At 47.8% G+C, this 24,970-nt stretch overlaps 1 protein-coding gene across 13 annotated transcripts in view; it reads right to left on the reverse strand.

The window, feature by feature from the left end:
- SPRING1 (SREBF pathway regulator in golgi 1) overlaps window positions 1-24,970 on the reverse strand; it is a 319,961-nt gene that overhangs the window by 76,387 nt on the left and 218,604 nt on the right. For 3 of the 13 annotated variants that reach the window (XR_014234477.1, XR_014234478.1, XR_014234484.1), the window contains exon 5: window positions 21,671-21,975. The exons of 5 other annotated variants lie outside the window; for them this stretch is intronic. Coding sequence is in view for 5 of the 8 variants with exons in the window: in XM_082355754.1 (XP_082211880.1) it covers window positions 13,372-13,502 (131 nt within the window). In the remaining 3 variants the exon portion in view is untranslated. Of the gene's footprint in view, window positions 1-13,356; window positions 13,503-15,789; window positions 15,843-21,670; window positions 21,976-24,970 lie in introns of those variants that run through there. 5 more of the 13 variants (XM_082355754.1, XM_082355781.1, XM_082355766.1 and 2 more) reach the window with 4 other exon arrangements.

Genomic DNA, 24,970 nt, shown 5'->3' on the forward strand with positions numbered 1-24,970 from the left:
TAAGCCATGGGAATATTTTTAGGCAGCTATAGATAACTAAAAGAAAAGGACAGATTGCCAAACTTTGGGATTCTATGAGTCTCCTTTACTGGGTTTGGACTCCACCCCATGAGAGAGCAGGAGGGCCTTCATCCCAAAGACCATCATCTGTTTACTTTCTGTCCCCTGCAGGCAGGCACCATATCTATAATCTCAGTGCCCTGCATATTGCATGGCATAGCATGACTGATCCATCATTATGTGTCAAATTTTAAACTGATGAGTGAGCGCCAAGGCCCCCAGAGGATCAGGGAAACCCAGCTGCAAAGCACAAAGAGTCAGACCTGAAGACCCTCAGGCACAAGGTCAGAGTCTGGGGCTGAAATAGCCTGTTTTTCTCCTTTTATGAGGACCAACAAGGGAGCCCCATTGGAAGTGTGAGCATTACCCAGACCATGACGGTGTGACCATGGGTCCTGAGGGAGGCTTAGGCATTAGGAGCAGTGCAGGGCAGTGGTTAGTGCAAGTGCTCTGGAGTCCATCAGATTTGGCCCAAAATCCTGACTCAGCCCCTTCCTGGTTCCCTTTCATTGCTAAGCCTCAGTTTCTCATCTGTAAAATGGGGTTAACAATGGTGCTCATCTTGCAGGTTTGTTGTGAGGATTCATGAACACATGTAAAATTCTTAGCACATAGTAAATGCTCAGCTAATGCATCTCTCGAGAAACGTATTGGAATAGATCACCCAGTTGTGAGCTGGCAAACCCCAGGCACCTAAATTCGTGTAGACTGGAGCCCAGCTTTCCTTTCTGGGGCCACAGGAAGCTGGCTCCACCCAACATATGCCAAGCAGAGAAGGAAGCTTGGAGGGGTGCCCTGGGAAGTGGGGTGGGATGATGCTATCTATGAATTCACTAGTTCCTCTTTCTCCCTCTTAGGGAAGAACTGCTGCCCAGACCCAGAGAGGTATTGGAGACAAGACTAGTCTGACGTGTAAACAGAGTAGTAGTTGTGCCATGGAGATGATTGAAGGGGCACAGGGGAATCCCCCCTCCGACCCCCCCACCCCCAAATCACCAACAGGCCAGTCACTGCACCTGAGATTTCCACCATTCAGTCTGCTCCTAAAGGTCTCAGGAAATGTGATCTGTCAACTTACTCTCATCCAATATCTCTTTAGTGCCTATTGCGTACAGACCATTGTGGGAGAAAGATCCACTCACGTTTGGTAATTTTAAATGGTATTTGAGTAGCTAATTTGATCATCATAACAATGCTATAAAGCAGGTATTTATGATTCTCCCCATTTTGCAGAGGAGAAAACTGAGGCCCCATGAGGTTAAGGGTTAAGGGGCTTATTGCAATTCAAGCATGTAGTAAGTAGCAGAGCGAGCAGGCAAATTGGGTCTGGCTCCAATTTCTTGCTGTTTTTTTGTTTTGTTTTTTCATCCCTGCTGCTCTCAGGAAGTTTACAGAAAACAAGACAAGTCAGCCAATTGAGAAAATGGTCGAGGGCTTTTCAAACTTGGTGCCCTAGGGGTCCCCTGGGTACTGGGAGGTGGGAGAGGGTTGACAGGTGGGTGGCACTAGTCCTCGGGCTCCCCAGACATGGCGACAAGATCTACTCCCCTTTCTTCTATCTCTGGAGGTGCAAGCTGTTCGATTTTCCAGGAGAGATAATACAACAGGAAAACCAAACAAGAATTTCTTGAATACCTATTGTGCATTGCGCCTGGAGTGGCAGGGAGAGCCACTTCAGGGAGTGTAAGGGAAGCTTACAAAACAACCCACTTGTGAAAACTTGAAGAACAATAAAAAATTAAATAACGGCTCGATTTAGCAACAGATGAGTTGTCCCGCGGCTGCATCTGGTTCCCTAATTAATTGCTTCAGCAGTGACTTGGGTGGTCAAGGGGGAGCAAGGATCTGTTTAGCTGAGTAACCCAGCACCGCCCATGGTCAGCACAGGGAGCAGGAGCCTGGAGCCATGAAACCTGGGCCGGGCGGGCAGGTTTGGACGGGAGGAGACACAAGGGAAGGGACTCAGCGGGAGGTGGTAAGGACTGGCGAGGTGCAGTGTTACAGCAAGAAGCCTCTCTGAGCAAAAAGGGCAGTACCAAAGGCTGGTATAGCTCCACAATCACTGCAGGTCTGCACCCCGTGGATGAGGACCCACCCTTTAGAAAGCACTCCCCCGCCCCTCCCGCACCCCGTTGCCTCCCCCTGCCACTTGCTGGCATGCCGGACCCTGCTGGACAGGGCTCATACACTGGTGGGTCCTGCAGGCTGGGTGGAAACCCCAGCCCTGCCTCTCTGGAACTTAAATACATAGATGGTAACAACACCCACCTTACGGGGCTGCTTGGATGGTGAACTGGATAATGCACATAGAGGACCTGGCACCATGAGTTGCTGGCACATGGCAAGTTCTCAGTAAATGTTACTGGCTACTCTCTGCAGCTACATTTAACATGGGCAGCTGGGGAACAAGCTCGTCTTGGTTTTTATTCACTCATTTAACAAGCATTTAATGGGCACCTACTCTGTGCCAGGCACTGCTCTGGAAGCAGAGGCCAGAGCTTGAAAAGTTCATTTTCCTAAAGTAGCTCCCAGTGCACTGGGGAGATGGAGAGCAGACAATTCCAGTTCGGTGTAAGTGCTGGAACGTCTGCTTGGTAACAAGGAGGCGAGTTCACATTTATTGAGTACTTGCCGTGTGCCAGTTATGATGCACTTTACATGTATTATTATCTCATTTGATCTTTATGAGGTAGGACTTGATCCTTCCTTTTACAGATGGGGACGCTGAGGCTCTGAAAGGCTCTGAAAGGCCATGTCTTTGGCCCAAGGGCTCGTGACTCATAGGTGGCATGAAGTCTTGGCTATTATTTATTATTACAGCAGTCCTTGCTTTTGCATGGTTGTGATATGCATGAACTTCAGTTACCAAGTTTAAAAAAATAGCACTGGCCGCCCCCCCCACCATATGGTTCAAATTTCACTGACCACAGCATATTAAGTGTGAGTGATTGCACAAAGTACAAACTTTGCTGCTAGCTCTTCAGTTCCCAGATCACTATGTAAATCACTGATGTGCGTCACGGTCAGTGACCCGTCACGTCACTTCTTTCCAAGTCTGTTGGTGACTGGTCACTGAGCATCTGCCATTCAGTCGACATACGGACAGCTGAGCGTGTAGCTGTGTTCCCTCCCTGTCTCTCAGACATTTTACACAAATAGATAATAAAAAGAAAGAATTGGCCAACAAAGATGAAAGTGCAGTGCAGCAAAGAAATGAAGAAGTGAAGCTGGAAATGAGATTTGAATCAAGCTTCAATGGGGTTTGTCATTGGGGAACATCAGGGGTTGGGCTTCTCCAGAGAAACAGGAATAATAGATGATATATGAGGTATATATGTATACATATGAGATCTATGTATATATACACATATATATCAGTTATGCACAGATATGATATACTCTCCATAGATAGATAGATAGATAGATAGATAGATAGATAGATAGATAGATAGATAGATAGACAGATAAAGGGGGTTAGTAAGTACAAAATCTCCAGGGTAGGCTGGCCGATTAGAGAGACAGTTCATGCTGCAGCTTAAGTCTAAAAGCCATCTGCTGGCAGAATTCTCTCTTCCTTGGGGGAGGTCAGTCTTCTTCTGTTAAGACCTTCAACTGATTGGATGAGGCCCACCCATATTAAGGAGGGTAATCTGCTTTACTCAAAGTCTGCCAATTTAAATGTTAATTGCATCTGAAAAATACCTTCACAGAAGTATCCAGAATAATGTTTGACCAAATATCTGGGTACCGGGGCCCAGCCAAATTGATATAAAATTAACCATGAGAGGATTACAGGCTTATAGAAGAAATAGATCGTCATGGGAATGTTGACACTGTATCCATTTAAGAGCCTCTAGACCTGCTGCCAGAGGAAGACAGATTTACTGACATGAATGAGGGAAGTGGCTGTGACAGAAAGGATGAAGATATCCCAGAGGAAGTGAGGCCGGCAGGAACTCTGAGATATTTCACAACATTGAAAGTACAAAGGATAAAATGTTGGAAACGGAGCCAGTCTTAGAAAGGAAGATGACAATTTGCCAAGGCATATAAAAGATGCTCCCCCTGTATTATTAGTTAAACAACCAGAAGAAGAAGGCAACTGCTGTTCCAACTATTCTTGATAATTTTTATACAAGGAAATACCACACTTAGTTCTAAACGTTTGCAATGTTCTAAATTGAAGTATACTAAATACATGTTAGTTTTACTAGTTTTTCATTTCCTTAAACGTTTATAACCGACAGTAAGAGAGTTTTCAATGTTTTGACAAAAAATGTTAAAGGTCACAGAATAATCTTATTTTATCGCATTGATTTTTAAGATCGTTTTGAACAATTTCAGCTGCATGTTCTTACGGTCTGCATGACTGTGTAAAGCAAGGACTATCTGCTTTATTTGTAACATCACCATGATCATCATCATCATCTCCTCCACCAGACAGGTCTGGCAGACACCCAGGATGCCAGGCCAGGCGTCAAGTTCCTTTTGACACCTTTTTCTGACTCTGGACAGGGGACCTCCTGCAAAATCCCAGGCCAGCTCTGGCCAACCCCATCCTCCCTCGGCAGGGGTTTCAGGATTCTCTACAGCCTCAGGAAGTTCCCAAGGAGGAGAGCTCGGTTTACACACCAATAAAAATAACTCAGGGGTGATAAACAGCTCTGTGTCTCCAGGGCAAGCCACCCTTATGCAACCTGCCTTGATTTCAAAAGCCCCACATGGCACCAGGAGGCAACTTGGATTGCGATGTACACCCTGGCTGACGGCACAGGGAGGGAACCCCCGTGGCCACAAGGTCTGGGGACAAGTGCCTCTGGCTGTGACATGGGGTGGTTCATTCACAACAGAAGGCGCACAGAAATAGCACATCGATTGATTGGCTTCAATACTGATATTTCTTTTTTACTTTCTATTTTCGGTAAGGTATGTAAGTAGTGGATGGTCTTAGTAGAAAACTCAAAACACACATAGGCCAAAAGGAAAAAAATTAAAACCACCTATGGTCCAATCACCAGAGAGCACTGCTCTTGCCTTTACCCTTTCAGAGTTTTCTAGAAGCTATGTACCAAGTGCGTATGGTGCAGAGCTTCAGACCACAGGCTCTGGAGCCACTTTGTAAGTCTGTTGCACGGATAGAGGGTTTCTGTTTTCTCTCCACTGAGAAAGACAGCAAGAGAAAGCCCCTTATGGTTAAGTCTTTGGGTACATCCTTAATTGTTTCTTCAGGATAAATTATTGGGAGTGCAACTGCAGTGTCAAAGAGGATGCACATTTTGATGGATTTGTTCATTCCTTCCCCACTCAGGAACTGTTTAAAATGGGCTACGTGGGATTTCTGCTGAAGTAGGAGTTGGCAGCCTAACCAACCATCAGAGAGGAGAGGCCCAGAAGGGCTGAGACTCCCATCTAGGGCACACAAAAATCATCACCATTGGAATGTCAGCTCCACGAGGGTGGGGATTGTGTCTGCCCTGCTCACTGCTGTGCCCCTGCTCCCTGACCAAATCAACTCAGAAGAAGAACCAGAATTTTCTGGAACCAAGTGGAGCCCTGAGGTCTCCACATGGTACTGCTAACCACTGTCTTAGAGATACCACGCTGGATTCTTTCACCATGCAGCCTTTGTTAAATTCTATAATGAATAAAATATTAGCCAACGCACTTCAAAGAGAAAAGGAGGGCGCGAGAAACCCCCAAGAAGGAGAACGTGGGAACAAAGCAAGTCTGCTGCGAGAGGCGAAAATAAATAAATGCATCATTTGTATTGTCATTTGATTGACACGTCTTGAATCATTTATGGCGAGCTCCACCTCTTTCTAATAATATGGAAATCGGGAACATGTTGCTTTCAGTCATGATTATGAGTGAGTTTCAGAGAATGTTCACAGGCGAGGGAGACAGACGTAGGTGGCGGCACAGCCGTTAAGGTATGCGGTGATTTATGGGTTTCAGTGGGCGGCCGCCGTGGGCTTCCTGCACTGTGGTGGCCTCTGACAGTGATCAGACAGGGAAATGTCACCTGTCCTTGTAAAAACGATCACCCAGTCATCAAATATTTATCAAGCACCCACTATGCACCAGGCACTGTGCTGAATGCCAGGACTTTGCAGAACCCATCTTTCGCTTCCCTGGGACAAAATGCTGCACGAACACCTACTGTGTGCTGGGTCCCATGTTGGACGCTGTGCCAACAGAAAGGCAACAGAAGAGTCTGGAGAGCAAGAGGGATGCACAAAAAAGTAGCCACCTCTCCCACCTGAGCGGGGCTTATTCTTTTAAAATCATGTTTCCTGTGCATCAAGTACTTTGATTCTCCCAGAAGTCTTAGTGGCCACAGGCTTGAGGAGTCTTCTAGACTCAGACTGACCCAGCTTGGGCTCCTGGATCTGCCACTTACTGGGGAAAGTGACTCACCCTTCCCAAGCTCCTTTTCCTCCTCTGTAAAAGGGGTGCTGCCAGATAAAACACAAGCTGCCTTGTTAGTATAAGTATATCCCAACTGCTGCATGGGATACGCTTATACTAAAAATATTGTTCCTCTGGAACGCCAAACGAACTGGGTGCCAGGTGTTTTTGTCTTTCACTAAATCTGGCAGTCCTAGAAGGGGAGACTGTGATGGTGTCTGACGGATGCCTCTCAAGGACAGTCAACACTCCCAGTTCCTCCCAGAGTCGGGGGTGGGGGGCGGTGCACATCACCACTCTAAAGGGATTTTAAGCAAGGCACCAAGAGTATCCTTGAACAACTTCTCACTCTCCATCCCCAAACCTTCACATCAGGCAGACACCCAGGTCCAGCAAAGTTGCAGGTAGACAATCAAGTTTGCAGCTAAGAATCACAGACTGTCAGCTGAAAAGACCCTTAACGATCCCCTAATCCACCTTCTGATTTTGCTGAGGAGGCCTGGAGAGGTTCGGTCATTTATCTAAGGCTGGGGTCACAAAATCCAATGCCACAGGGGTCAGCCAGGAGCAACCAACACTGTCCAAGATGATGAGGAGTGGTGGGAACTGTGGCAAACTGGAGAGAAGGGCCCCTCTTAACGGGGCAGCAGCAGCGGCCTGTTTCCCACAGCCATGAGGGAAGGGGGCCCAGAGTGGTGAGCGTCTCTAAAATTCTCCTGAGAAGCTGGAAATATGCGGGTGTGTTTCATGTGAAATCCCTCGGTTTTGAAATGTTGGCACCTAACTGGAAATTCTTAAGAACGCTGTACAGGCCAAGGAAAATATATCAGCAGGCCAGATTGGGCCCTGGGGTCACCACGTGCAATCTCTGGCCTGTGCCCCACAGGACATCGGAAGCACAGCCAGGATTCCTCGGCCAAGGTAATTTCTATCACGCCAGGAAAAGGCCACGACATGGGAGGAGGGAGGTGGGAGTGGAAGTATGGGGGGAACGGCCAGAGGCTCCTACCCAGAGCCTCCAGCGTGAGTTAGAGAGGGAAATCACAGGCACCAGTGTTATTTTGTCTTAATTGAGATGGAATTCACAGAACATAACATTAACATTCACAAGGTCGTACAACCATCCTGATCTAGTTCCAAAACACTTTCATCACCCCCAAAAGGAAACTCCGTACCTGTTAAGTGGTCACTCCCTGTCCCCCCAACCCAGCCCCCGGCAACCACTACTCTGCTTTCTATCTCTATGGATTTACCTATTCTGGACCTTTCAGATAGATGGAATCCTACCATACGTGGCCTTTTGTGACTGGCTCCTTTCACTTAGCGTCATGTCTTCAAAGATCTTCCATGCTGTAGCATCCGTCATTATTTCATTGCTTTTCATGGCTGAGTAATATTCCATTGGATGGACCACATTTTGTTTATCCATCCGTTGATGGATATCTGGGTATTTTCACCTTTCAGCTATGGTGAACAGTCCCAAGGCTCACTTTTTAAGGGGAAGTAACCCCACCCTGGTGTTTAGGGACACAGGGCCCCGACGGACCTGTTATGTAGAGCAGCACAGTGCCTAGGGCCCAGGAAAATGTCTTCATTTCTTTGAAAATCAGAAGTAAAAAAACCTGACTTCCAGAGTCAAAGAAAATGTTTTAATTTTGAATTTGGCCTAGATTATATTTGTCTTTATACCAAAGAAGCCATAAAATGTAATTATGGAGGAAGGGATCCACAAAGGCAAAAGTGAGTAAGGCACACCAAAGTGGCCCTGCAGGGACATAGAAAAATTAAGGACCTGGAGTTACAGAAACCAGAGGGCGGCTCCTTGTTCTCCGACTCACTGGTCTTGGAGCGTGCGCACAGGGGCCAGGTTCTTTGTCCTGTTCAACGTGGCACCCTCCACTGCCAGAACAGGGCCTGGCACACAGTAGGTACTCAAGAAATACGTTTTGAAAGAATTAATTAACCTAACATGAATCACCGAGCTTCTCTGTGCCTTGACTTCCTCAACCAAGACATGGGAAAAATAATCTCAATCTCTGAGGGTGGATGGGAGGGAGAGAAGCCTGTGCCCGGTGCCAGGAAGGGAGAAGGTCTTCAAGAATCCACTTCCTTCCCTTTGTTTTTTTTCGGCAGTGTGGGGGCAGGGTGAAGTTGATAGCAGACTTACGAGAAGCAAATTTCCATCAAACCCGAGTTGCATTTGCTCTTGTCTTTCTGAGCAAATACATCAGGTATTTCGACATATTGGCTGAAGATCCCAGGGTCTGGGGAGAGGGAGTGATTAGCAGGCAAAACCACAGAGAAAACGGCAAGGAAAATGATGCCACAGAGAAACAAGTACTAACAGGGAAGGGTCAGGGAGGCAATGAGTGTGTGTGTGTGTGTGTGTGTGTGTGTGTGTGTGTGTGAATGTCTATAAGTGTGTTGTATGTGTCCGTGTGAGAACTATGTGTGTTTGTGAGTGCACGCACGTGCGTGTATATGTGAGGACGTGTGTGCACACATGGTGGGTAGGGCAGTGGGAGGGAAGGGGGGAAGGGAGAGAAAAGCAGCCCTCTGATCACAGACATGGGAATTCTGCTTTGACTTAAGTCAAGTCGAGGCTGCACATTCCTAGGGGCAGGCAGCGGGTGGGGTCTGAAAGCGGGAAAGGACCATATCTGGGTTTTGTCTTTACAAGAGGAAATTCTTTGCCCGAGGCAACAGTCCCCCCTGGGGTATGCCCTCCTCTGTGGGTGACTGGGAACTCCAGAGAGCCTGGGATCCTCTTCAAACCCAATTTGCATTAGAAATCAATGTGGGTTTTTTTTTTTTTTTTCTTTTTCTTCAGGCCCTGAGATGCCAAGACCCTCAAGCGAGTAATAATGATGCTTTTCAGACCAGGACTTCAAACTGCTTAGCTGTGATTAGTTTCCTTTTAAACACAGGAAAACTGGGCTGATTTGAAGGAATCCACTGACAGGTCAAAGGGAGGCTCAAGGAAACCTTGGCCCCATGCTGGGTCCCACTTACCTGGGGGCCACGGCACAAGGAGGCCCTGCTGGTTTCTGGACAGAAGTAAATTGAGTCTCTTATTGATGTCTCCAGGGCAAAACTCTGCAGGCCAAGGAGGCAGGCTACTGTTAGATCATTCCGGAAGACCCTTCTGTGGTCAGCTCTGTCCAGAGGCATCCGTGTGTCATCGAATAAGAGGCAGCTTATTGGTTGGAATAAGGTTTGAATCCTGTGAGAGTGACCTCAGTGTTCTCGTCTGTGAAATGGGGATAGTGTCCTTTGGCACAGGATTCACTGAGGACTAAGTAGATGTGGAAGAGTTTAGCACAGTGTATGGCGCAGACCTAAGAAGTCGTAATCGTTAGTGTCATAATATCATCATCATCATCATCTCCCCATGAAAAGACTACTTCCCTAGCAATGGAGATCCTGAGAAACTCAAAGCTCAATGATCTGAGGGGGCTAAGAAAACTCACCCCACACTCCTGGACCCTCCAGGTCACTTTTGCTGAGGGATGAGATCAACTCCATAAAAATAGCGACAAGATTTCCTGGTAAGAGGTCGCCGTCCCCCAGTTTCCCAGGGAATTTTGTGGGCTGAAGAGTTTCTGAGAAACCCCGTATCAAGAATGTTTGACTTCAAGATGGAACTTTTAAAAATTTACTCTCTGAAAGATCTGGACTAAGGCTGTGTGTCCACAGACCCCAAATAGGTGACTGGCTTGAGGGGAGTAGGTGTCCTGGAAAGGGATTGGGTTTGGAGGGAACCCCAGAGTTCTACAGACCTGGCTTCAAATCCTGCCTCTGTTGCATCTCAGCTGTGTGGGCCTGAGCAAACAATGCCATAGTAATACAGTCTCTTGGGATGACAAATATCAGACTGCAGGCCCATAGTAGGAGGTCCAAAATGGCAGCTCTGTTGGTTGGATCAATTCAATCAGTGAATGGACTGGTTTGAGACAATCAAAATGATTATGGTGAGTTGGGGGTTTGTTCAGTCCACACATGTTTACAAAGAAACTGTTATGTGCCCGATCTGGGGAACTCAATGGGAAATGAGACTGGGCCACCGTCTAGGAGAGAAGGATGCCATTGAATGGTGGTAACATATGTAGTCTGCTCGCCATGCCTCTCCTGAGAGACATTTGCTCAAGCAGAGGGTGGCACGCTCCTTTCCAGTGCTTCCCTGGCAGACGGGCCCACTGGGAGGGTGGACCCAATCACAGAGTCTTGGAACTGCTGTGGTGGTCTCCAGAGACACAGGGTGACAGCAGAGGGCTTTCCAATCCCAGACAAACAAACAAGAACAGAAGAAGAAAAACATTGCCGAACTGTCACTTGGGAGGGCATCCCTGCCTGTGGAACCTGTTTTTGGAAGGCTGAGGTGCAGCTCGGTTCCTCAGGAACCTCTCTGAGGTAAAATGACTCGCCCAGCATCACACCAAATTGACACGAGGCCCTCCAGGCCACGAGCTACCAGTCAAGAAGCCCCCAGAGGGCTGTTTACTGATGGAAGTGGGTCTCCCTCCCCCACAACGCCTCCACCTTACATCAAACCTGCAGCTGCAGAGGCCCACAGGGTTGGTTGAGGAGGGTTCCTGAGGAAAAGGAAAGGGAAGGGGAAGGGGCTAGTCATTGGGCCTTGGGTCTTCGGGCCCAGTGAGAGTTCTCTTGGGTTTCTCTCTGGTCAGGGGCCGGGAAGCAGCCCGGTCCTACAGCTTCCCAGGTGTGGTCCTGGCAGAGAGGAGATGAGCACAGATGAAGTCAGGACAGAAGAGGGCAGGGCGCGTGAGCAGTCTCCCCTGCCTCTCCCAGGCCCCCTGGCATGAAAGCCCATCCTGCCAAAGTAGCTGTTTTAGTCTCCTAGGGCTGCCGTAACAGAGTACCACAAACTGAATGGTTGAAGACACTAGAAATTTGTTCTCACAGTTGTGGAAGCCAGGATTCTAAAAGCAAGGCGTCAGCAGGGCCGTGCTCCCACCGAAGTCTCTAGGGGAGGATCCTTCTTTGATCTTTCTAGCTTCTGGCGGTTGCTTGCCATCCTTAGTGTTCCTTGGAGACACATCACCCCAGTCTCAACCCCTCCATCTTCCCATCACTGCCTTCCCTGTGGTCTCTGTGTCCAAATCTCCCTCTTCTCACAAGGACACCACCCTACTCCAGCCTGAACTCATCTTAACTAATCACAAACTATTTCCAACTAAGGTCACATTCACAGGTTCAGGGTGGACATGAACTGGGGGGACACTGTTCAACCCTGTTCAACATCTAAGCACTGGAATCGTACAGTCCTGGGTTCTGATCCTGCCTTTGCACTTACAGATTGTGGACTTGGGTATACTTCTTAATCTCGCCAGGCCTCTGTTTCAACATCAGAAAAATGGGGGTATAGTGCATGCCCAGCAGGGCCGTTGTAAAGATTTGAACTCATGTATGTAGAGCACGTAGTACGTCTCACAAAACAGAAGAGGCCTTTATCTTTATTGCTGCAGGACTCTTGTCTTGGAGGTGCCCACCCCCTGCAGCTGGTGTAAAGCTCTGGCTCCAGGTGTTTCCAGCCTGACCCACAGGCACCTGCCGGGAGCAGCAGAACGCAGGCATGGGGTCACGCGCAGTCTCCTGTCCTCACCTCCAGCACCCCTGTGCACCTGCCCGTCTTCTGGGCAGAGGTCAGGATGTGGCATTCTTCTCAATAGGCAAGCACGTGTCCAGGGGAAGCCAAAGGGACAAGGTGGTGTGATTCCATCAGGGAAACGTCCACAGGATTCCTTCTGTTGTTCCCAAGTTCCAGACTCCAGGCTGAGCCGGCACGAGTGAAGATGCATCTTCAGACCGGAAGCTGCCCAGGACATGGTATCTGGCTAGAGCTGTGCTCCAACAGCTGTGTGGGCATTATAAATCTCTCCCCTGGAGATGAGCACCGAGGCTCTCTATGTCTCCTGCTAATGGTAAATCTGTCAGCGCCCACAGTGCAAGACCTGGACTCTGAGAGCATCAAGGTGAGAGTGTCTGCTTCCCTCAAGCCTGTTCGTTGCACCTGCTATCTACTCCTCTCCAAATGTGGAAGGCTGTCTCCTTCTTCATTGAGAGCATCAAGGGAGTTTTAACTGCAAAGCAGACTGCGCTTCAGATCCAATTGAAATGCCTCTGAACCCAGGCTCTCACCTGAAAACTTTCTGCCATGAGGGAACCCTCTTCTGCAAGACCCTTGGTGATTTGGATGAGTTTAGGCCAGACAGTGTCCCTTGGGTATTGTGGAGGTTCGTGTGGTTTTTGTTGTTTGTTTTTTGGTGCAGTCTATCTTTAAATCTTCACTTTCAAAAAAAAAGTGGTCATTAGCCTTATTTTGATTTAGAGGATGGGAAATCAGAAGTTCAGGTCCCTGATTTATCACCTCATAGACGTATGACGTTGAACAATCCCTTCATCTCCCTTGGATTGCTCATTGTAGAAAGATGATCATAAAATCTTATTGGCGGGGGACTTCCCTGGTGGCACAGTGGTTAAGACTCCACGCTCCCAATGCAGGGGGCCCGGGTTCGATCCCTGGTCAGGGAACTAGATCCCACATGCAAGCTGTAACTAAGACTTCGCATCCCACAACTAAGGAGCCCATGTGCCACAACTAAGAAGCCAGTAAGTCACAACTAAGGAGCCCGCCTGCCGCAGCTAAGGAGCCCGCCTGCCGCAGCTAAGGAGCCGGCGAGCCACAACTAAGACCCAGTGCAACCAAATAAACAAATAAATAAATATATATATTTTTAAAAAATCTTATTGGAGGGATACAAGGATGAAATGAGATACTCCATGGCTATCAATCAGAGCTTTAGTTGGAAAGATCCTGTGGTGCTGCTGATAAATCAACTCCTTGAAAAACAAAAAGCTCTGATTTGTAGCACTTGCCAATTTCTATGGTGTAAATACTCCCATCGCTGCCAATTTTAAGCTACCGACATGACATTGCTGAATGAAGAGTTGGGAAGAGGAGTGAACCACTGGGTCTTCTGAGCTGAGATGAGTGAGCCCGCGTGAGTACAGCCCTGAAGACAACAGACACAAACTCTGGTTAATTTTATCACAAAAGAAAATGCACCCAGATGATATGGGGTAGCTTGCAGAATTTCCAGCTGGTAAATTAAACTTGGAGTTTGTGCAGCCAGGAGTTATACCCTAAATCACTGGAGAAGCAGTCTAATAGTGAAGATGCTGCTACTGTCCCCTCCGGCACAGCTACAGTAACATGTCTGTCATCACCAACAGTTCTGAACACTGGTCAATGCCGCTAAAACTGCAGCCACTGATATCTCTGAAAACACCACAGAGCTGCTCCTAATGCCATTCTCGCCAGCATAGAGAAGGCACGGGACAGGTGTGGTCCCTGCTTCCTCTCATCATTAGCTTCCATTTAACCTAGGAAGGTGCATCTGATTGGTAGATTTGAGTCACATGTCTGTGCCTCACTGCAAGGGGAGCTGGGAAAGTGAGCATATTAGTTTTCTGTGGCTGCTGTAACAAATAACCACCAATGAGGTGGTTTGAAACCACAGAAGTTTATTCTCTCACAGTTCTGCAGGCCTGAAGTCCAAATTCCAGGTGTTGGCAGAGCTGCCCTTCCTCTGGAGGTTCCAGGGAAGAATCCTTCCCTGCCTCTTCTGACTCTGGCGGCTGTCACTATTCCTTGTGGCTATGCCACTCCATTCTGTGCTTCTGTCTTCACATGGCCTTCTCCTCTTCTCTCTCTGTGTCTCTCCTCTGTGTGTCTCTTATAAGGATATCTGCCATTGGATTTAGGGCCCACTTGGATAATCCAGGAAGATCTCACCTCCAGACCCTTAACTTAATTGCTTCTGCAAAGACCCTTTTACCAAATAAGGTCACATTCACAGGTTCCGGGGTTTAGGATGTGGACATATCTTTTGGGGCCGCTATTCAACCCACTGCAGTGAGTATCTGTGTTTTCAGGTTCTAAAGTAGGCAGTGAGCCCCACCTCACTAGATGGGAGATTCCTTAATTATAAGAAGGGGGTTCAGAGGCTGGGCAGTCAGAAAAACATCCAATGTCTTCTAGAACTGGGGTCACAATATTTTTTTAAAGACTTCTTTTTTGGGCTTCCCTGGTGGCGCAGTGGTTAAGAATCTGCCTGCCAATGCAGGGGACACGGGTTCGAGCCCTGGTCTGGGAAGATCCCACATGCCGCGGAGCAACTAAGCCCGTGCGCCACAACTACTGAGCTTGCGCGTCTGGAGCTTGTGCTCCGCAACGGGAGAGGCCGCGACAGTGAGAGGCCCGCGCACCGCGATGAAGAGAGGCCCCCGCTCTCCGCAACTGGAGAAAGCCCTCGCACAGAAACGAAGACCCAACACAGCCAAATATAAATAAATAAATAAATAAATAAATTTATAAAAAAAAAAAAAAGACTTCTTTTTTAAAAATACTTATTTATTTATTTATTTATTTTGGCTGCACTGGGTCTTGGCTGTGGCACTCGGGATCTTCGTGCGGCATGCAGGATCCTTTGTTGTGCCATGCGGGATCCTTTGTTGTGGCGTGTGGGATCTTTAGTTGCAGCATGCATGCGGGATCTAGTTCCCCGACGAGGGATCGAACCTGGGCCCCCTGCATTGGGAGCTCGGAACCTTACCCACTGGACCACCAGAGAAGTCCCAGTCACAATATTTTTTCAGTAAAGAGTCAGAGGGTAAATATTTTCAGCCTTGAGAGTCATACAGTTAACTATTCAACTCTGCCCTTGTAGCATGGAAAGCCATAGACATTCTGTAAACAAATGGGGGGTGCCTGCGTTCCAATGAAACTTTATTTACAAAAACAGGTGTCTGTCTAGATTTGGCCCAAGGGCTACAGATCACTGACCCCTGATCTAGAACATGGAGAAGTGCTTAGTAAGTGTTGATTGAGTCTTCAATCCTCAGTGTGTTTGAAATGTATTGAACACAGAGGATGGACTCAGGACAGAAATTAATAAACAACTAAAACTCATCACTAATGCTCTGTGACCCACACTCTTGAATATGCAAGGGTGAAGAATTGTGGTATCTAACCGCAAAAAAAAATCCAGTTTGTGAGTTTTACCTGTTTTAGAGCCTAGTGCTAAATGTGGCCCACATTTTGAGCCTGGTTTCATATCTAGTGACAGCACCCCTGTCCCAGCCGGAGATCTGGGCGCCCATGATCACAAGGAGGACGAGGGACGAGTGTGGAGTGATTTACACAAATGAACCTCATCAGAGGAGCACTGGGGACAGGAGCCCGGCACGTCCTGCTGGCAACGGAGAGGAGCCATCGATGCCTCACGAGTGGCGAATCACATGAAATCCAGATTTCTACCTCCCGGACGGTAAAACAGCACAGGAAACAGTGTCTGAAGGGTAAAAGGGCAATGCTGGTGCTTATAGTAAAACAAAACAACAACAACAAAAAACATTGGTTTTGAAGGCAGACAGATCCGGGTCCAAGTCTCAGCTCCCCAGTGACCCAGTACAGCACCTGGGAAGGTCTCTTTACCTCTCCAAGCCTCAATTTCCTCATCTGTCAAATGGGGAGAGTTAGATCCATCCCACCCAATGGTTACAAAGATTAAAGGAGACAATTTTCATAAAAATTGTAGCACCCAGTGAATGCTCAGTAACTAACACTCAGTTAGTTCCTGACAAGGCTGTGAAATTAAAAGTGAATTTTTGAAGTCTGCACACCAGAACATACATGGCGAAGTAAGCATGCTCCTTCAAAGGAGGTCCCTGGGAAGCCCGACTCCTGGCCAGTCAGGCTGCCCGGACACAGCAGCCCTGGCACAGTATTTCGGGATCTGGCTGCTGACTAGTCTTCGGCACCTCAGCAGTTTGTCCTGACGTTTCCTCAGAGACAGGCAGGTCCTTGCTCTTGGAGAGTGGACTTGCTTTCTGGATGGAGCCCAAAGTTAAATGGAGCCCGGTCTGATGAACAAGGTAGGAGATGAAGCTGGCTGGAATCGCTCTGGGTGAGAAAAGATCCGTGATTGCAAAATAACGAGCAGGGGTGACTTGCGTGGCTTGGAGCCTGGCTCTGAAGGAAATCCCCAGAGAGGAGTTCCAAAAGGGCTTTAAGCATTGAGAGCTTTCCTGGAATAAGAGAGTAAGTCCCTGGAGAGATGACTATGGCAGGGGAAACACTTGTTTGGAAGGGCAAGTACTGGGACGTTTGTGGTCTCTGTACATTAGAGTTGTATCTTGTAAGATTCATTCATTCATCTATTCATTCATTCATTCATTCAACATTTGTTAAGCAGTAGGCCCTGTACTAGGCACTGGGTGTGGTGCCTATCACGACTTCATCCTTACCCTCAGATTTACAGCCACAAACAGACATTATTACAACCCATATAAAGGAACATCTAGACAATACCACTGTGATCTTTGCAAATGCTGCCTCTAGAGCTGTGCAGTGCACAACCTGTACAAAGGTACATGGAAGCCTTGCTTGAATGGGAGAAAAAATAAGGGTGTGAGTTATATGTGTAGGGTCAGGGAGACACTTGATCTGGATCATTAAGGAGGTAAAGGAGTTTTCAAGGCAAAAGGGTGGGGAAAGGGAAAACCAGACTCAGGAACAGTGTGTACCAAAGCACCGCGAGGAGTACAAGGTGGGTTCTGAGAATGCTGAGACATCTGGTGGATTTGGGGAAGAGGCAGGCTGGGGGCTGAGGGGACTGACTTCCTACACATGAGTCAAGATCCCCCAGGAGCTTCTAGGGGAGTCAGAGAGGCCCATGAATGTCAGACATTCCATTCCTCTGAGTTGGCCTCATGGCCTCTGCCTGAGGGAAAGATGCAAGAAAGCACACTGGCCTTGGTGTGGCACAGATCAGGTCTGGATCCCGGCTTTGCAGCTTGTAGGCTGTGTGTTCTCCAACCAGTCACTTAACCTCTCTGAGCAGGAGTTTCCTAATCTGCAAAGTGGAGGTCATACTGCTGGGAGTTGGGGATTCGGCAAGATTCAAAGTCAGAGATGAAATAGGTGTCGTAAAAGTTATTTTCTTTCCTCTCCAAGTTCTGGTCTCTGCCAACTTTTGTTTAGGGGACAGAAACCAATACTTAGGGTGCTGACAGCACCAGCCCTCTGTAGGTTGAGCAGGTAGGAGATTATTCTCTTTAGGAAAGTCTCCCTAGATAGCTGGCCCATTAGCATTAGCGAGCACTTTCTCTGTGTTTAGCACTGCCCTCGCTCCTCAGTGGTTTCTTAAAATGCAAATCTGCCCCTTTGAGTCCCCAGTGCTTGGGGGTAAAAGACGTTTACCAGCGTGTTCCATCTACCCCTGAGTGGAAGGGTGGGGCACAGAGAAACGTGGGTTGCACATCTCACCAGAAAGGGAGGAGCTGGGGATTGCTTTCCCTCCTGCCCCCAGAGATAGCAAGGAAGCTCCTGGGATTGCAGTTTGAAGGCAGAAGGAAAAGATCCCCGAGGGCATATGGAACCCCCCCTCCCAGCTCCCTTCACCGTATTGTGTGGGGTGCATTGTGTGGAGTCCAGCAGACATCCCGCATTCCCTGGGTCGGCTCTGTGCTCTGGGCTGGGACTGTAAACACCAGTGAGCCCTCAGGGACTCACAGTCCAGCTGGGAAACCAAAGTAAACAGATAAGCAAGGCACAGAGGCCAAGGTGATGTTGTAACGGTAAGCGTGATGGCTACCTGTTACTGCGCATTTACTGAGTCTGGCCCTGTGCGAAGAACCATGCTACCTATTATCTCCACCTTCAGGTGGCTATTAGTAACCACTTTTTGTAGATGAGGAAACTGAGGCTCAGAGGGGTGAAAAATGCCTTGCCCAAGGTCAGAAAGCTAGCAGGTGGCAGAGACTACAAAACCCAAGTTCTCCACTGCTATGTTATTTGGCCGGAACAGGAAAATTGGCCCACATGTCTGAGTTCAAGTGAGGTATTTTCCTCTGTTACCTTTCATTGCCTTTCACTGTAGCATCTTGGAAACAAAACACTCCGAGCCTCTATTGTCTCATTCATGAAGAGGGAGGCACCAGGCACCTATCTTAACCATAGGATTCTTCCCAAGACACCCGCCCTACTGCAATGTCTTCCCTTCTATGTGAGTGAGGGTCTAACATGGGAGAGAGAGAATATGAAATAAGAAATACTGCAACATAAAAATATGTATGAAATAAAGCCTCCCTTTAGGTGCAAAATGCGGAATCAAGCAAATCTTCCCAGTTTAAAAAAAAGGCATCAGTAATTGCATCATTTCAAAACCGAATGGCTTGAGTGAAATTTAACTGGTGGTGCGTAGCGGCCATGTGTTAGAGACATTTTAATGGATATAAACAGACAGGCTCGCCACCCCTTTCAGGGCTATGCTTGAATTAGTTGAGGTTTTAATTATGTAAAGATTTTCAAGAATACATTCCTTTTAAAACTGTGACCTCCCTCATGACTGTTGGTGCATGTATATAAAAATATGTAACCCATATAAATTATGGCTTCCCATATGGCTCCTTCTATGACTTAGTTGCATGCAAAGAACTGCCGTCTAGCTATCAAATAGTAATCAAATCCTTACTGTATGGAGTCCAAACCCCGCAGCAACACCGAATGCAAGTTGTCCCCTCCTTTCCCCTATTCCAAACTCCTAAACTCCCAGACTGCATTTGCTCTCTCATTTTCCCAGCTCTTAGTTATGTAGATGAAAGAAGTTTCTCTACAAAGTCTTTTCCCCCTTCCTCACTTGTCCCATCCCATGTCTGTATTGAATGGAGATTCTACTGAGTCTACAGGGTTAAGGACTTAGACCTGGGCTGGCAAACACTCTGATGGAAGAAAGGGAAGGAGGTAGAAACACCAGCATTGGAGGTTGTAGACTCTAGTCCGTGATCACCCGTTAGTCTTATCTCTTTGCATTCTCCCCTGGGCCCCACTATACCTTGCTGACAGCCATTCCTGGGTAGGGGTAATTCCCCAACACGCCCACCGCCCACCCTAGGCTGCCCCCTCTGCCTGGCCTGCCCATCTGCTCCTTCTTCACGAGTCAGCTCTTGCATGGTCTCGTCTATGTCCCTTCCCCAGTGCCCCCAGCCACACTTAGCCCCTCCTTCCTCTGGGGTCCACCCTCCACACACCCACATTCTTGACAACCACCTGCAAAGGTTTGTTTATAGTTCAGTTTTATCTCTAGGTGATGAGCTCCCAGAGATCAAGGACTAACTCAGTTTCATGCCTCGATCCTCAGCGCTGAGCCCTGCATACATAGTAGGTGCTCAATACATATCGCTACATAACAGATGCCCAAGAAAGGCTTTTGGAATTGCACAGAATTGAAAAGGAGAGTGAAAACGAAACATTCCAAGCGTAGGGACTGATAGTCCCCTGGGAAAGGCATAGCCAAGGCTGACTGCCCAGTTCCTCATTTGTAGCTCTCTTGTACATTCTGGGTGAGTAAGCAGGCACACCCTTGGTGTGCTCTATCTCCAAAGATGGCTGAGCAAACAAATCCCATCTCACATGCTCTTTTGCAGTCAGCGTTGCCCCTGCTCCCATCCAAAGGCAGGGTTATCTCCCCTCTGATTGAATCAGGGCTGGCCTCAGAATAGAACACAGCAGAAGTCAGGCTGGTCAGCTTCCAGACCTCAGCCTTCAGAGGCCTTGCAGCTTCTATTCTCACCATGTCAAGAAGCCCAAGCTATCCTGCTGGAAAGCCACACGGAGGAAAACCAAGCACCCCAGCTGACAGCCAACACCAACTACCAGACAGATGAGGGAGGACATCTTGGATCTTTTAGCCCCAGCCAAGATCCCAGCAGAGTGCAGCCACATAAGATGAAGAACTGGGCCCCATCTGAATTCCTGATCCACAGAATCATAAGCAATAAAATAGCTGTTATTTTAAGCCACTGTGTTGTGGGATGGTTTCTTATGCAGCAATAGATAACTGATACGTTAAGTTTTTTCTGAGTAAGCAAACAAATTGGTGGTGGGGGTTTTTGTGGCTTCTGAGCTGGGAGTTAGAGAGGGTATGACTAGAATTCAAGCTTTTCTATTTGTTTTTAGCTTTAAAATATAGAGGCATCCCTTAACCCGTGATCACAGTTAACCCCATCACCAGAATGGGGCAAATTGTTAAGGAGGCATTGAGAAGAATGCAGGACATTTCTGTGATCATCCAGCTGAAAGTGTATAACCTGAAAGTAATCATGAAGAAATATCTGACAAACCAAAACTGAGGGGCATTCTACAACTAACTGACCACTTCTCTTAAAAATCGTCAATGTCTTGAAAGACAAAGAAAAACTAAGGAACTCTTCTAGATTGAAAGAGGCTGAGAGATATGACAACCGAATGCCATATGGGGTCCAGAGTTTCCTTTTGTTATAAAGGACATTGTAGGGACAAATGGCAAGACCTGAATAAAGTTTGTAGATTAGATTATAATGCTGTCTCAGTGTTAATTACCTGATTTTGGTAATTACATTGTAAGATATCATATTGTAAGAGGATGTCATTTGTTTTTAGGAAATACACACTGAAGTATTTAGAGGTAAAAGAGGGGTTCTGTCTGCAGCTTACTGTGAAACGGTTCTGAAAAAAAATACATCTTTCTCTCCTATATATCTGTCTAGAGAGAAACAGAAAAGAATAAAGCAAATGTGATAAAGCGTTTACATTTGGAGAATCCAGGTGAAGGGTATATGGGAATTCTTTGTACTGCTCTTGCAACTTTTTTGTAAGTCCAAAAGTATATTCAAATGAAAAGTAATAAAGAAAAAGAAAGAAGCAAATTGTGGTGGGCACATGGTTGCCCCCAAAGAGGAAACAGTGATCCCTTCTGGGGGCAGAACTGCCCCTGGAAACGCCCGGCTCCGAGCTGACTTCTGCCCCTTTCCCGTCTCCCTCTCATGGCACACAGGGGAGCCACCGGCCAGCCTGGGCTACCGCTAAACTCACCCCTCCACCCTCACTCACGCCCAGGGTTCTCTGAAGGCAAGGCTGGGTTTTGGACTGTTCCCAGCGAGAATCCAAAGGCTCTGAGGGGACTGCTAGGGAAAGCTTTCCCTGGGAGCTCCCGGGAGCCCACGGTCATGGAGTCACAGCTCCGCCTTCCTTGCCCATCTGGATTCGGAGGATTCCAATCAGAGCCACAAAGGAGAGGATAATGGAGGTGAGGGGCTAGAGCAGCCGCCCTCTGTCAGGAAGCGTTATTGAGAGCCCTACCTGGGGTGGTCTCGCTGTTTTACCTGCCAGGGTCAGGCAGGGGTGAGAGGAGAGGATCTTTATGGCCCAGAAGAAGGGCAGCGTGGGTGGCATTGGGATCCGGGCCAACCGAGGTTCCCAGGCTGAGCAATGCCAACCGGGCATGTTTCTGGGCAGAACTTCCTTCCGGAGGGGAGCTGGCTGAGCAGGAAAGAGCCAGGAGTTTGGAATCCGAGAGCGCCGGGAGGGCAGTCTCTGACTCGCCCCTTCCTGGCTGGGTGACACTGGCCAGGAGACATCTCATAGCGCTGGGTGAAGGCCCCCATCTGCAAGGGAAATGATCAAACACACACTGAGATGTGAATGAAGTGTTAAGACAGTGCCTGGCACAAAGGAGGATCAATGCTTCAATTCCACCCACGCTTACAGAGCACAGACTCAGAGCCAGGCATAGTGGGGTCCTTGAGGGGGTGTGCTCTGCCCCTCTGACCCCCGAGAGGGGACGCCCCTCTTGCTCCTTCACCCTGATCTTCCCCCTCTTCCATGCCAACATCACCACCAAAGCCCAGGTGCTAGAGCGTTTCTGGGTTCAAATATGAGCCTCTCCTCTGAGTGACTGAGGTTAAGTTATCTAACCTGTATGTGCCTCGGTTTCCCCACTTGGAACCGGGCACAGTAATAGCATACACCTTTTAGATTCTTCTGGATATCAGCTGAATCCATCCTTGCAAACTAAATAATAGCAGTGACTGCTCGTATAGCAGTTACTACGTGCCAGACACAGATCCACACTTTTTATTAGTATCACCCCCATTTCAGAGATGAGGAAGGTGAGGCACTGAGATACTGTATAATTTGTCCACGATCACAGAGAGAAGAGACAGAGCTGGGATCTGTGTTCCTAACCCCTGCTGTCTCCTGCCATGGGCATACAGTAAGTGCTCAATTCACGCTTGCTGTTACTAATGCTCTGAGCTGGGGCCAGCTTCACTGATGCACCACCTGCACAGTTCCACAGGGCCTGGCACTTAGAAGGGTGACGCTTGTTAATGCTCTGTCGCTGTCTTGAAATTCTCAATAACTTTAACAAGGGGCCCCACATCTTCATTTTGCACTGGGCCCCGAAAATTCCATAGCTGGTCTTGCTCAGAATCTTATAGGAGGTGACCACCTCCTCCTCTTTCTTCCTCCCCCACCTAGACCGTGAGGTACCTTATCTCTCCATCCACCCTACTCCATGTCTGGCAGGTAGCAGGTGCTCCCCTTCTGGCCGAGAGGGACAGAGGTGGCCAAAGTCACAGCTGTTGTCCCCGCCCCTACTTCCTCTCAACACCCCAAAAATAGCTTCCAGCCCAGGGAACCTCAGGAACTGTCAGGGAAGAAACTTTTCTTGAAGCGTGCAGGGACTCTGGCCAGTGGCCACCAAAACCAGGTCTTTCCTGAATGGCAGGGGGAGGGAGGTGCAGCCAGAAGACATTGTAGCTCACTGCAACTGGGGAATCCCAGCCGGGCCCGAAAGACCCTAATAAACAGTTAATTATGATGCTGGCTCTGTAAACAGTGGCAGTGAGACCCAGCATAATGTGTAATTATGCCGGTTGGAGCTGGAGCTGGGCAGCGCTTTCTCCAGCAATACTGGAGGGAATGCAGATCTCAGGGCAGGCTTGTGGTCAGGGCACAAAGGTAAACAAGACCTTCCCTAAAGGCAGACAGGACTCAGTCCAAATGTTCAAGTACGGCAATGACGGTGGTTAAAAGAATTTTTTTCCTTTTTATATAGGGAGCAGGTAGTGGGGAGGGGGAGGGGAGGAACAGACATTTGTTCAGCACCTACTATGTGTCAGACTTGGTTTGGGGCCAGGCAGGAGGGGGCTTGGGCATTTCTGGGACCGGATGTCATGCCTCTCCCCTCCCTGCCTGCCTGCCCTCCCCTCCTCCACACACATTTCTAATAACTGATATTTTAAAAATTGAGGTGAAATTCACATAACACAAAATTAACCATGTTAAAAGTGTACAGTTTGGCGGCCTTTAGTACATGCACAACTTTTTTTTCTCTAAATTGAAACTAACACAGTTTAGTTAGTTTCAGATGTACAGCAAAGTGATTCAGTTATACATATATATATTTTTTCCTATTCTTTTCCATTATAGGTTATTACAAGACATTGAATATAGTTCCCTGTACTATACAGTAAGTCCTCATTTTTTATTTTATATACAGTAGTGTAGTACATTCACAATCTTCTGCAACCATTATCTCTATCAAGTTCCAGAACATTTTCATCACCTCAAAAGGAAACCCTGTACCTGTTACTCACTTACCCCCTGGCAACCACTAATTTGCTTTCTGTCCCTATGGATTTGCCTATTCTGGACATTTTATATAAACGGAATCATATCACACGTGACCTTTTGGGACTGGCTTCTTTCAGATTGCCTCATGCTTTCAAGGTTCATCCACATGGTAGCATGCATCAATGCTTTATTACTTTTTATGGCCAAATAATATTCCATTGTCTGGATATGCCACATTTTGTTTATCCATTGGTAGACATTGGGTTGTTTCTACTTTTTGGCTTTTATAAATAATGCTATGAACATTTGTGGACAAGTTTTTGTATGGTCATGTTTTCAGTTCCCTTGGGTGTATGTATGTATGTATGTATATATATATATATCTCAATACCTAGGAGTGGGATTGCTGGGTCATAGTGTTACTCTATACTGAGCTTTTTGCTGCTTTCTATGGCACCTGTACCATTTTTCATTCCCATAAGTAATGCACAAGGGTTCCGATACCTCCATACCCTTGCCAACACTTTTCTTTCTTTCATTTTTAAAATAATCACTGATTTCTCATGGGGGCTGAGGTAAGCTCCTGTCTGCCACTGGGGCTGAAACACAGAGCCATGTCTTCTGGAATTACTGGAAAGCCCTATAAAGGCCAGAGTGCAGGAGGAACAATTTGGGTCCCCCTAGAAACAATTCATCACACAGAAAGAGACAGACAAAAACAGCAGCTCCAAGCTACACCAGTCCTACGGGGCCTGGTGATGATTTCAACATGGCAAGCTGCCCCCAGGTGCCATGTGGGTGCCATGGGGGGAAACGGCTGTGTGTGACTTGAGAGATAGCATAGACCCTTGGAGCCCAGCCAGCTTTGCCACGGACACCTCTGCCTGAGTGCCACTGAGGGAGGCGATGTTTTGCCAGCTCTGCCAGAGCACTGATGGCCTGAGGGACCTGGCGCAGGGCAACGCTGACAAAATGAGGGGCCACTCGGGTACTGGGAGGTGGTGGGAAGAGGGCCAGCTTGTG

This window comes from Balaenoptera borealis (assembly GCF_965194805.1).
Source record: "Balaenoptera borealis genome assembly, chromosome: 14".
In the NCBI taxonomy this organism is placed as follows: Eukaryota; Metazoa; Chordata; class Mammalia; order Artiodactyla; family Balaenopteridae; genus Balaenoptera; species Balaenoptera borealis.